This window comes from Anomaloglossus baeobatrachus, chromosome 7 (genome assembly GCF_048569485.1).
Source record: "Anomaloglossus baeobatrachus isolate aAnoBae1 chromosome 7, aAnoBae1.hap1, whole genome shotgun sequence".
NCBI lineage: Eukaryota > Metazoa > Chordata > Amphibia > Anura > Aromobatidae > Anomaloglossus > Anomaloglossus baeobatrachus.
In genome coordinates, this window is record NC_134359.1 from 48,913,525 (window position 1) to 48,927,996 (window position 14,472).

General features: G+C 41.9%; 1 protein-coding gene across 3 annotated transcripts in view; it reads right to left on the reverse strand.

Annotated features, from left to right (window-relative positions):
* The window catches only part of COBLL1 (cordon-bleu WH2 repeat protein like 1), a 204,525-nt gene that overhangs the window by 51,269 nt on the left and 138,784 nt on the right, over positions 1-14,472 (reverse strand). For all 3 annotated transcript variants that reach the window (XM_075317272.1, XM_075317271.1, XM_075317270.1), the window contains exons 3-6: positions 8,331-8,516; positions 6,081-6,288; positions 4,391-4,619; positions 182-220 (exon numbers count right to left, since the gene is read on the reverse strand). In XM_075317272.1, the coding sequence (XP_075173387.1) occupies positions 182-220; positions 4,391-4,619; positions 6,081-6,288; positions 8,331-8,516 (662 nt within the window). The remainder of the gene's footprint in view (positions 1-181; positions 221-4,390; positions 4,620-6,080; positions 6,289-8,330; positions 8,517-14,472) is intronic.

Consider the following 14,472-nt stretch of genomic DNA (forward strand, 5'->3'; position numbering starts at 1 on the left):
CGTGCACTGGGGCGGACATTGCACTTAGACTGCCTATTATAAGTGCATCAGTCATGTTTATCTAGCCCTTTAACTGCACATTTGCAAACAAATAATCTGAAATCATATAATAAAATAATGAAATTATCAATACTATAGACAATACAATCACTTAAATACTGAATGAAGCCACAATACTTGCCTTGTAATGGTGGCGGCCTTATCTCTGTTGGAGATGTAGCTAGAATAAATTAAAAAAATATTAGATTTTTCAGAAACGACAGCATTATAGGTAAAAATAATCATTGAGCAAGTTTCTAAATTATGTTTAGTAAAAGGTGTTGTCCTAGTTCACTAATCTTCTGCCCGCAGGCTCAGATAGGTGTAAAAACAAAGACTGAGCTTTACTTACCCTCCCCTGGTCCAACATGTCTCTAGGTCTTTGATCTTTGACTGCAGAGGCGACATTGTGAGACACCACTGCAGCCAATCAGTGAGCTCATCGGCACATTCCACAGACATCGACAGAGACAATGAGCTTTGTGATTGGCTGCAGCGCTGTCAGAGTGATATTACCGCTGCAACCAAAACAAGGTGTCAGGGCAGTGAAAGAGACACAGTGTTGGGACAAGGAAGGGTAAGTAAAGCACGGCTTGTTGTTTGTTGTTTTTTTTTTTACACCTCGCTTAGCCTGTTAGCAGAAGGTTATGAATCAGGACGACCCCTTTTGTTGTGGAGTCGCACGCATCCTCCGCAGGGAGAACAGAAGAGAGACCACAACTGCCCAAGCCTGGATTGTGGGCACGAGCAGCTGTAGTCTACGTGTGGTGTGGTGGCCCTTGAGAAAGGATCACGAAACGCGCGTCGGGCTTGGACAGAGGACTGCTTGAGACTGCTTATTCATCCAGCGGGTATGTAATATGATTAATATGGATATCTTGATATAACATCTGTGACTATTTCCGTATTCTGGCATCATATTGCATGCACCACGGCATGGAGGTGGTTTGCAATGAATGTAACCCTTTGGATATAAGCAGGATCTTACTAGGATATAGGTCTGAGGGGAGCAGGATATGTGGTTTTTATCCAATCTGCTTTTTGATTTTCCCCCAGACTATTTATGATATTATGACATTGATGTAGTCCTCTAGGCCCCACCTTGATGAGATTTACTTGCTCCTTGTAATGGTCTTTTATTGTGTAAGATATTCATACTGTGCTACAGAGTAGTTTCTACTCTGTTATGTGTTTGTAGGTTATTTATACCTTAATAAATTTATATTTGATTTATCATACTCCATTGTGTGTTTTCACATGGTGTAGCTGTAGTCTACTGTAGAGGAGACTCGCGGCCCCACAGGTCAGGACCCACCGCATCCAGGACACAGCAGGTCCTAATCATGGGCACGTACCCTTAGGGTGCAGTCAGATGGCGGTATAAAATAGGCCCGAAATTGGACCACCACTTAAGGACTGTCCAGCAGGTCTCCCAACCTGAGAGGGACAGGTTCATATATTTCTATGCAGCTGTCATACTCGGGTGGGGAGAACCGCAACCACACCAGTCTGATCTCAGTTTGATTATTACAGCCACCTGATTGCACCCTTAAAAGATAGCAGCCAAGAGGGGATTGTAGACAGATCTCAAGAGTGAACAGAGGGGCATGTACAAACAATATCTGGGAGGGCAGAGAAAACAGGCTATAGAAAAGCAGGAAAGCACAGAGAAATGAGTGCAGGATAGAAGCTGTGCTAATACATGAATGCAAGGAAACAGCAGCATTCTGGAGACACAGACCTCTCATGCAGCCTGTATTACTGGAAGAGAAACTCCCTCTAAAGAAAGATCTCAGAATTAATTTAGGCTGCAAATTGCATATCAGGGGTCTGAAAATGAACAAAAACTGAAGACAAACTTAGGCCCCCTTCACATGTGCATGTTTCTGAGATCTTTGACATCAGTTGTTTTTTTTTTTCACGGATACTCATTATAACCTACGGTGATCTTCAATGTCCATGTTTTCACACTGACTATGTGAACCCCACTGAGACTTGTCTGTTATTTTTCTGGCAACACGGATAACAAGGGCTAATACAAGTCTATGGATCCATGAAAAATACATGCAGCACACGGATGACATCCATTTGCAGTCAGTGTGGACGTGTTTAACAATGCAAAGTATAGGAGAAGCTTTGTGATTTTATTTTTCTTTATCCATATTGGAAACATACGGAGGGTATCGGTACTGGATAACGCATGTGTTTTATACGCAGGTGTGAAGGAGTCTTAGTGAAATTTTTTTTAACGAAAGGCAACCAATAACATATGTAAATATATTTTTTTACTTGTCAAATTTATTCATAGCCTTTACGTTAAATTGTTTCTGCACTTAAATGGCCACCGTCTTTTAAGTAACTGTACCATCTGATCCCTCCAGCGGCATCTTTGTGCCAGCAGAGTAGTGGATCCAGTTACACAGCACCTACATACCTATCAGGCCATACAGCTGTGTAATATGCACACAAAGCACAGCTTAAACATGTCGCCAACTACAAATTCACAAAGAAACTCATAAATTCTGAGACTTTAAAAGGGATCTGTCCCGATAATTCTCTTTAGGGTCGCTCATATAGTGCCAAATCCCTTTAAATAAGGTGGAAGAAAAGAGGGTGATGTACCCCGACAGCAAGGATTTAACGGATGTTCAAAGTGGGCAATCACCCCAGGACTTGGTGTTTAAGGGGATTAGTGTTATGAATGGTAAAAAGTAGCTGAAGAGCAAAGATGTGTGACAGTGACCTGTGACCCCCTGAGAACATCAGTGCCCTTTATACAAAATATTTACTGTGTATTTATAAGATGAGCGCTCCATCAATGGAAATCTTCAAGCTGAAACTGGAAAATATATAGATGGGATAATTTAGGAAAACCTGCACTCGCAGGGGGTTGGACCCGGTGGCCCTTGAGGTCCCTTCCAACTCTACCATTCTATGATTCTATGATAGGTGTAGTGATAACAAGAGGTTTAGTTTTCCCATGTGTGTGGCTATGTTTGCAGTACTACCGGCTACCATTAAGTGTCACCAGTCCTGGATGCCCTAGTTGGAAGGGGAAGCTTAGGCCTCAAGTATAGTAGCAGGGCAGTGAGGGTTAAGTAGAAGAAGCTGGCCCACAGTTAAAGGAATATAATGTTGGGCATTTCCTGATTATAAAGTGGTTGAGTAGTGAAGAAGGGAGGAGATGTAAGAGTAGAGAACGTGGTGTGGAGAGAGGAACAGGAAGAAGTAACGTGCGGGTGGAAGTAAAGGTGACCAAAGACTGATTGTAGTTTTAAAACTCCTAGGTGAATTGAGGGACCAGAGAGCACTCCCCATCAAGCAGGCAAGTGTGAACAGTGCGGACAGTGGCTGAGTCCGTGTTGACTGATGGCCACTGAGACTGGGGGTTTGACTCGAGGAGTGACCCTGAAGTAGTAGCATAGGAATGTAGAGTAGTCTATCACACATGGACCCGTGTGGTTGGATATCCATTGGACAACAATGCACTAACCGCCCCAACCCTTCTTGGAAGCTGGTGTGAACTTGTCGGCAGCCGTAACGGAACAGCTGGTCTCTGTTAAGACATTAATGCCTTGTAAGAAGCCCAGAGTGAAACCTGTTGCAAGCAAAGTGAAACAGTGTTTGAAACGAGTTATGAGCATACTAAGTGCAGTTTTTAACAGTTGTGGGCTTGTGTATCATAACCTTGAATGTGGAACTGCACAGTGTGAACGAGATGATGGGAAACTGGCTTGTGACCAAAAAGTACCGCTGCGGCCAGGTAACATCTCCACACCTATTCCACCACCCTTGTCTGTAGCGTGTCGTGGGGAGCGAAACTCGTCCATGACTACCACCCAGCACCATGTTACAAAGGCATAAATCTAGATCTGAGCAAAAATATTTGCAAGACCCTAGTCCAATAGCTGTCAGTAGTCCATGACCACCAGGAGAGAGCCCTGCGAACATCTTCCTGCTTGCTTTCATCCTATGCACCTCTTCTGATTTGTTGCCAGAGTGTGACATTATCATTGTTGCATGATGTACTCACGATGGCGCACCGGGCATACTAATCAAAAGAGGCATTGAGATAGGTAGGAAGAGATGCTTTGGTTTGGTGCAAATGGGTAACCAATGAGGCCGCTGGACCATAGTCCTGGGAATCTTTTTGGTCAACTCTACATACATGCCACAAAAGAGGACCAATTTGACCTTTGCTATCGGATCCCTGGAAGGTGGCAGAATTACAGACTGGGGACCAGAACCTTCAAGTTGCTCCTTAGAGACAGCACTTCCTTTATGCTTTAGTGAATTTATGGGGAAAGATCCCTACCCACAATTTTCACACATCCCCATCATGGGCCCTTACCTTTGCTGTGATCCATTGCATATAGCTCCTTTAGGCCAAGCTCGTTAAGAGACCTCGTTATATCAAGATGCTTTTGGGATTGATAATCTTGAAGTAACACTGTAGACCGGGGATCAAATTCACACTTATTACAAATGGAAGGAATGAGATCTTGAAGTGGGAGAAACGGGCTGACTCTCATCACCGTCTTCTGGGTTCTTCTGTAGTTAATGACAACTCTTATAGTTTGCTAAAGAAAAAAAAAAAAAGAAAAGAAAAAAAAGTCATCCCTAACCCTTTGTATCTCCAGAAATGCAGAGACCAAATGATCTAATTGCTTGGGGATTTTCTCTACAAATTAATGATACATTTTGGAGACATACAGCCATTGAAGCTGTTCCCTGAAAAATACTTTACATCCCCCCAACCAATGATAATAACACCTATCTGAAAACCACAGCTGAGGAAGCAGCCAACAAGAAACTACGACGTAGCACTCAATGTCAGGCAGCAGCTGTAAAAGCCAATAATATTGGCCACTTTATGGCAGAGATAAGCTGATTTTCACAAATTTTTCTCTGTGCTATGCACCTAAATACTGACACTCTTCTACCATCAGGACAAAGACAGAAAATATTTCATTGGTCACATATTTTATAAAAAGAGACCAGTATAACCTTTAAAGACATATGAAATTAATATTTACTGCAGATGTTAATACCTCTAAAAGGATTTAGGCTAAGAAAGTTGGGCTATACCCTAAAACAGTGGTTTTTCCTTTCTGATCTCGCGAGACACAATCCGCTCCGGGAGAGGCTCGCGAGACACAATCCGCTCCGGGAGAGGCTCGCGAGACACAATCCGCTCTGGGAGAGAGAGAGTCGCATGTGACATCAGCTCTGAGAGAGCATTGTGAGCTAAAGCCAGCTCCTGCCAAACTCACAGTAGTGGCACGCAAAGCCCTCAATGACTGCGAAACCTTTTCTGCAGAAATCACACCAAGGCAGTACCCCAAGATTCAGATATTTCAACTCTACTCCCATTCAGATCTGCTCTCTGTGTAGGGCTACTCACAAAAGTCACCATCTGGAGACCTGCTCTTCAAAGCTGTTTTCTAGACCAATGAACCAAGCTGGCAGACAGCTGTGAGCCACACATCACAGGTCGCAAGACACAGGTGGCTCCTGAGCCACGGGTTGCCCTAAAATGTAGTCATATATTTAACGGTTGGCCAAACAAGGTCTCTGCCAACCTCCACAAACACATGTAGACTCCCATGAGCGTGCAGGTGTCATCATTGGGGAGAGGGGGGTAAGCTGCCCCAAGGTGGATGACTTTATTCTAATAGGAGTGTGGGGCCCTTAAATTACTGCTTTGGCAACAGGGACGGGATAGAAGAAAAATATGTGATCAAGGAGGGTCTCGGGAAAGGGGCCGTCAATAGTCAGGATAGGTAGTAAGTGTAGATTTCTGGTAAGCTCCTTTACAGAATGCTCAAGACAGTAAATGTGACAAGGAATGACAACAAAATTGAGCACATCATGTCTGAAATATGCAACATAAGCAAATACTGAAGCTATTTGTAGCCTGTGTATTCATCATTTTACTAGCCACATACAGCAGAAAACCACATGATTATTACCCTGCGGCTCACCCCATGACTGTGGGAAGAAAACAAACACATGTAGATACCGCCAGACGGAGCGCTCACCTCCGGCACTATTGGACCAGGCTTTTTATTCTTCTCATCCAGATTTTTGGATTTTAGCACAACCCTCTCCACGTCCAGCATGCCGATCGGTGTGTTGGGTTTAAACTTGAGCTGCGCGTTATCGGCTGAAATGAGATCTATTGTATAGGTGGACGGGTTTAGATGGTACTGACCGCAGAGGAGGACAAGCAGGTCCATCATGGGTTTACTGTAAAGGACAAAAAAAAAAAAAACACACATACAAATATGTAAAAGTGCACAACAGAGTACTTAAAGGGAATTTGGTGTATATATACACATACATACATATTATATATATATATATATATATATATATATATATATATATATTTTATATATATATATATATATATATGTATATATATATATATATTTTATATATATATATATGTATATATATATATTATATATATATATATATATATATATATATATATATACACACACACACACACACACACACACATATATATATATAATATAAATTATATAAAACACATTTTCCCATTTGGTAAACTACAAAAAAGGTATTTAATTTTACCAAATAAATAAATTACTCTTCCCATTTATATACTTTTATTTTTTCATCATTTGGCTACTTGAACGCTCATACTTTGTTCTGTTCAGGATCTGCACAGATGTAGGCAGCAAAAACCTGGCAATGGCCAACTGGCGGCTTTTTTGTAGATATGATTTGGGCAAAGGATACTGTTCAGGGAAAGGATGAACACCAATTTTGAATGGTGTTATTTACTGTAATTAGAGGTGTTCTTAATAGTTGTAATCCTGTTTGTGATGATAAAGAGACTCCTGAAAAGTGATCTGTACAGAGCAGGAGTTTAGGATTTTGCTCAGTAGCCGGTGTTAAAATTGTTAGATTTCTGTTCTTTTTTTTTTGTCTGCTTGTATTTGTATATATACAGATAAGGATATGAAAATGTTATACATTTTTTTTATTATTTTATTACTTTTTTAATATACAGGGTGGTCCAAAAGTAGGTGAACAGTATGTGTGATAGGGTTATCACACATGGTGTAAAGTGAAACTGACTCAGTTGCCCTTAGCAACCAATCAGACTCCACTTTTCATTCTTCACAGATACCAAATGTGTATATTTTTTATTTTTTTAACCCTTTAATTTTCAATGGGGCGAAAGGGGGGTGATTTGAACTTTTAGGGTTTTTTTTGTATTTTTTTAAAATTTTTTTTTTTTACTTTTTTTCTTTATTTTACTAGTCCCCCTAGGGGGCTATAGCGATCAGCAATCTGATCGCTCTGCACTATCTGCAGATCTCAGCTACAGAGCTGAGAACTGCAAATACGGTGCTTTACTTTCAATGCCGGCTGTATTCCGGCATTGAGAGGAAGGGAGTCATGTTAGCTACAGGCGTCATCACATGACCCTGTGCTACCATGGCAACCACCGAAAGTCACGTAATCGCGCACGTGACTTCCGGTGGGGGCGGCGGTAAGTAAAAATCATGGCCTAACGCATATACATCTCACTGCCAGACTTTGGCATTGAGATGTAAGGGGTTAAATGTTCCGGGTGGAATGCGATTCCACTCGGAACATGCAGGCACACGTCAGCTGTTAAAAACAGCTGATATGTGCGCCGATCGCCGCAACATGCCAGCGGCAGGGGGCAGGGCTTAACCTCACATGCTCCATGACGGATAGATCCGTCAAAGGTCGTGAAGGGGTTAAAAGAGTTTTTCTCTTAAGACAAACCCTTTAACTGAGAAGTATCCCATGCCACACAGTTATCCTACACAAGGGATTGGTTACCTTTGTAAATATCTACCATTATGTATAGGAAATCTGTATTAGTCTACAATCCACCTTCTATCTCAGCAGAGACTTTGCTCTTTTGCCTCTCCCCCTTGCTTTATACTGCAGCTCTACCTGTACTGGTTGGATAGCGTATAGAGATAGAAGTAAATACAAGGAGGTCATGGAGAACTGATTACAGAAGCATCAAGCATTATATTATATAATATATATATATATATATCAGGTAACTGCTGAAATATGAGTGGAAACTCTGAGCTCTTTTGTAAGGGAAATGGCCTTTGTGAAGAGACAATTCCCCATGGCTGTTAGACCCTGCTGGGAGCTGTAGACTCAGTTTGGTGAGTAAAGCAATACATAAACTGCCTAGAAGAACAGAACAGTAAACAGATGGAACCATAAATGTCCTGAACACCAAGGACCCTAGAGGCACCAACCTGCCATGAACGATGGTTGAAGCGAGTCTGTCACCAGGAAGAACCACCTTTAGTTCAATGTCTCGATCAATATTTTCTTTTTGGTCCATGTTATACTGGACGGTGTCTGCAGAATCAAATGAAGGAGAACTGTCCGAGTACCTGGCTTCCCCAGGCGGTAGAGGAGCCTTGCCTTTGGCCTTTTTCCTGCAATGACAAAAATAACATTTTGAGATATAAGCGGTCATATAATATTATACACACAGTAAATCTTTAGCGCAATCCTTGATAGGCTGCAATTCACATGACAACCATGGAGTGGCCACACAAAGCGGAAACTACTCCAACAGAGAATTGCAAAGTTCTGGGCTTTTTTGTTTTATTATAAAGTTGGGTATCTTGCACTTCTTGTCTTGGCATATGTCGAGCCAATTTGGAAGGTAAGGAAAGCCATTTCTTTGTGCACGCTAAAATCCAAGATGGTAGCAGCAATTGTTTTAATTCGCTGCATCAGACTCAAAACCTTGTCTACATCTCCCAAATGAAGAGCATCTAATAAAACTAAGTGTCAGGAGTTGTTATTTAAGCACCGTCTTATTCTGGAAAGTCCACCCCTTTTTAAGCAGACCTGTCACTTGCCATAATAAAATAGATATATATATATATATATATATATATATATATATATATATATATATATATATATATATATATATATATATATATATATATATATATATATATATATATATATATATATATATATATATATATATAATATATAGGTATATATATATATTATATATATATAAAATATATATAAGACGTGTGTGTATATATATAATATATACATATATATATATTTTGTGTGTGTATGTATGTATGAGTGTGTATGTGTAATATATATATATATATATATATATATATATATATATATATATATATATATATATATATATATATTACACATACACACACACATACATACATACATACACACAAAATATATATATATATATATATATATATATATATATATATATATATATATATATATATATATATATTATATATACACACACGTCTTATATATATTTTATATATATATAATAAATATATATATACACACCTCTATATATATATATATATATATATATATAGATATGCTTTATCTTTATATCTCTCTCTATATATATAAAATTAATGTTATATATATATATATATATATATATATATATATATATATATATATATATATACATACATATATATATACACACACACACACACACACACACACACACTTTTTTTTCATCTTTTTTTTATTATTATTATTTGTTTGTTTTTTTTGCCTGGTGTAATTGACATTGCTTTACTGAATACCGCGCTGTTTTTCTATTGCTCCTGTGCCTCTTCATTCCAGAGCTATACCCTCATCTTTCCTGCCTGCCTTTACAACTGGGCATGGTCTTCAAGAAGACTCCCATAGAGAACAGTAGAGGACCACAACCACTTGGCTAACACAATTAGATAAAAGAGGGGGCATATCTCAGGAATGGAAAGGAGCTGGAAGAAAAGAAAAACTGCGTTGGATTCACGAGAACAGTGGCATTTACTCCAGGTAAAAAAAAAATTACATATTTACGGTAAGTGACGGGTCGCCTTTAACCATTTCCTCATTTGTGAATACATTTTGTAAAGAGAGCAACGCCTGTAAGAAAAACAAAATTATTAACATTACCTGTACATTTGCTGAACAGAAAGTCTACAGAGAAGTTTCAGTTCCACTTTATGAACCCAGAATGGCAGATAATAGGGGAGGAATAACATTTTACCTGATTTTACTATGCCCTTTGGCTCGGGTCCACATGTTAGCAATTTGTGCACAGTAAAATGACTTGTTAGTTGAGGTTTAGGTCATGTTTAATGAAGGGAAGAAAATAGAGAGCGAAAAAAAAAAAAAAGACATCAAGTGATTTGGATCATTTCCAACCGAGTTGACGCGTTTCAAGTAAAACTATCAAAATTTGTAATGTGATTTAAAGCAGACGCTCGGCGTGGAGTGATCGGAAGAAAAAGGGAAAACCACCCTATATAAAAGTAATCTCTATATATTTTGCTACGAGCCTTCTCACTCAGACCAACTGCATCTAGCAATCGTTTCTGTAAACCTATTGTCCGGAAATATCCAAAATCCTCGCCAAATAACAGTGCAACATCGAAGCCTCAAAGACTTGTCGTAAAACATTACCCCAATTATTGGTAGTTTAGTTAAGTTAGCAGAGGATGTTTTATGTTCCTGTTACCTGCACAGAGGTACTGTCACGCTAGGTACGGGAAAGCACCAAGTGACCGGCGAAAGGTAACCGAAGAGAACCCCTGCATCTAGGGAAGAGGGAGACGGTGATCCCTGACCAAACCTACTGCTGGTCCCTGGGCTCCCTCACCACCCTAGATAGGTTCCACACCTATGCGCGGAGATGGATACATGACCCTAGGTATCCCTAGTGCTGGACCCTAAATAGGTAACGAGTGGGATGAGCTCTTTATTTACCCAACTAGACGCTAAAGGAAGACACACATGGGAAATTGCATGAACTACTTATCTACAGATGACTCAGGCAGGAGTTCAGCAACCATACTACAAATGAGAGCAAGCCATCTGCTTGCAACCAGAGCTAGAATGAACGAAAAATATCACCAGCACCAGTCCAGGGAACAAGGGAGTATCTAAGCAGCAAGCAAATCCTGATGATCAGCAGCTGGGTGGAATGTGAGCTCCTGCTGGGAGAGATAAATCCAGCAGGAAAGCTACCTATCACAATGAACACTGGGCCTTCAGCCCTCGAATGACCTGTCTCCTGTGTTTGAACGCCAATCACTGCTGAGATTTCCCAGACCGGTGGCAGTTGGGCTGAACGGGGAATCACAGACAGAGAGGAGAAGACGTAATTAGTGGAATGCTTCAAATGCTGATTACAGCACACCACAAAGAGGATTTCTTCCCCAAAGGTATCAATGAAATCAGCATTGCAGCTCCACTAAAGCCATGTGTCACGCCCTGGACTAGCCAGGTAGTCACAGGTAGGCCCTTGCACAAACACCCTACCCCTAAAAAGGTATTAGCAGCCAACCTAAAAATCCTGAGTCACCCCTCTCAGGTCTTGACGTTCACACCCGGGGGCGGAGCCAGGCGGCTGGCCATGCCCACCGAAGAGTTCAGAGAGCCTGAGGCGGGAAAAACAAACAGATCAGTTAGGAGAGGAGAGTAGTTGGAAAGGAGTAACGTCTGTCAGGGATCTGGGTAGGAGCCCGGATACCCTCTGGCCAGGAGGCAGACGGTGGTGGCTGCCTGCAGGAGCCGGGAAGACAGCCGGTGGAACCGTCAGGGACCGGGACAGGGTAGTAGCCCGTCGGTACCTAACCAGGGAACCGAACGGAAACCGAAGCACCAGGAAGGGTACTCAGACCCAGTTCGAGGCCCAGCAGCCACTGGACCGAGTCGAATTCACTGATTGGGGTCTGGACCTTAGGTTCTTTCCCACCCAAGTCCCGACTGAAGACAACAGCCCAACGAGGGGGATAGAAAGCCACCACCCAGGCATAGAGATCCCATGGGCCAGCGTCTGCAGGACATCCACTAGCCGGGGAGCTGACTCCCATCACTGAAGCGAAGGAAGTCAGCATTCTACTAAAGAGGTGCAGGAGAAAGGCGGAACCACCAACCTGAGTAAGGGGCAAAGCGCAGCCGGCTGCGGGCACCGACCACCATCCTTTTGGTTTACCAGAGACTCCGGTATATCTGTCATAGTGAGTACAACAGTGCCATCGGGCCGCGCACCGCACCATCCCGCCCGCACCTCCTTCTCGCCCCGATCGGGCCACCAACCCCTGCCCACGGAGGGGATCAACACCAAGCTGCATAAAACCGTCCCCGGGAGCCTAGTCAATGGCAGCGGTGGTGCCCACTCACTCACCACAAAGCGTGGGTGGCGTCACGAACTTAATTCCCAAACAACCGCGGCCCCCGGCCGTGAACCTCCCCACCGAACACCACCCCTCACGTAGCGCCAGCATCTCTTCAGAGCGACGTGACCCCAGGGTCCGCGAGGAGCTCGAGCCACCCACCGACGAGCACGGATCCGAGCGGCTCGGCAGCCGGCCGAGCCCCGGGGCATTACACATCTATTCACTTTACATTACAAATTTGTGCTGACAGGTTCTCTTTAACGCAAAACTATAAATCTGCAGAGAAAGATTACTGCTGACTCGTTAATATGGATGGACGCACGTGTGTCAGGTTTGCCATACCCAAAACAATGGCTTCTATATAACGAAATGCAAATTGCAAAGCTGTCGTCACAGAGTGAAAAAAAATGCCCAAAAAGGAAGAAAAAAAAAAATCTTCCATTATTTAGTAAGTACTGGAATAATACTGCGCAGTGTTCCCGACACCTTGTAAAACCACAATACACCTTCAGGCAATTGGCAGGATCAGAAATCCGGTTTCTTTGACTTGATCCCCAATAGTCCTGCTTGATTTCCTTCCTGAAAACAAAAGTCTTCTTTTGTCTTAAAGCTACTATAGACGTTCATTTTAGCAGAGCTCCAGTGCACATCTACGGGGATTCAGGTCTACAGCCTAATGGTTATTTCTTTATACCTCTGTTCACTGCACACAAAGGCGGCAAGGCCCAAGATAATACCCTGCAACCTGATCTGTAACAGATTCCGTTAAGCCTCTTGTAGCCACTGATGGTAATGGAGCATTTTTCCTGGCATAGTGAAGGTGAAAGGGATGATCCTTATAGAGCCACAATCAAGCTAAAAAACATTTTTGTGATGCTGTTTTTGCTTGCAAGCATGAAGAATACAAGGTGTTAGGCCACCAACACAAAACATATGTGAAACCATACAACATTTTTTGGAAAAAAAAGGACAAGATCAAATTGTTTAGGGGAAAAAGGTTATTCCGTCTGTAAAAAAAAAAGTGACTATTCAGACCAAAAAAGCAGAATGTGTGTATGAAGAGTAGCCATGAACTAAGGTTACATGAGTTCATGAAAGACTGTAGGGCGGTGTTGAATTGATAGGGCACTGTTTACTTTCACACATTGGTAAGGGTATTCAGTTGGTCAGGCATTTACATTCACACATTGGTAAGGGCAGTTAGTCGGGTGTTGTGAATACGTTTTCCAGTTTGGGGCTCCCTCTTGTGGTCAGTGCTGGCGGTGCAGTTGATTTGTGGAACGATAGTCACACACCTGCAGAGGACTGGTAATCAGTGTCAGATTGGGACTATATAACTGAGTAGTTTTCTCTTGTTACTTGCCGGTGGTCAATGTCTCCTTTGTGTTAAGGACATTCTGTAACCAGCCCTGGCACTACCAGCACTCCTCTCAGAAAAGTGGTCTTTGTACTTTTGCTGTTTGTTTTCCCACTTTCTTGTTGTTTTTTTCCTGCTTTGACACGAATGCTTGATTCCTATTTTGTCTGTGTGCGGTTCTTGGTGGAATGGGATCATTCCCTGCTGAGAGTGTCTGTATACTTAGCTCCATGATTCTGCAAGGTATTGTGTTTGTCATGCTTGGTATTACTTCAGTCCCTCATCTATATTAGTGTTTTTGGATCCCAGTAACATTTGAGTGCTGATACAGTGGGGGAGAGGTTGTGTGACCTCAGGATTTTTCCATATCAGAAGTGCTGGTATATATTATGGGGTTTTTTTTACAGCTGCAGTCAGTGCTCCTTCCTATCCTTTCCTATAAAGATAGTTTGGGCCTCACCTTTGCTGAATCTGTCTTTTCTGGCTTTGTATTGTGTTTTTCTATATCACCGTAGCATTTACATGTGGGGGGCTATCTATCTTTGGGGACTGCTCCGAGGCATATTAGCTTTCTTATATCTTTATCTGTGAGAATATTTAGTTCTCCGGCTGTGTTGAGACGACTAGGTCATCATAGGCTCGTTCCACGGCTACTTCTAGTTGTGTGTCAGGATTAGGTCTGCAATCTGTTAAGGTTCCAGCCACTCTGTTACTATTTGGGATTCCGCATTTTTTTGATCCTCCTCGGTCCCTGAATCATAACAGTCAGGCATTGTTTACATTCACATTTGGTAGGGCAGTGTCAGTTGGTCAGGCATTGTTTACATTTACACATTG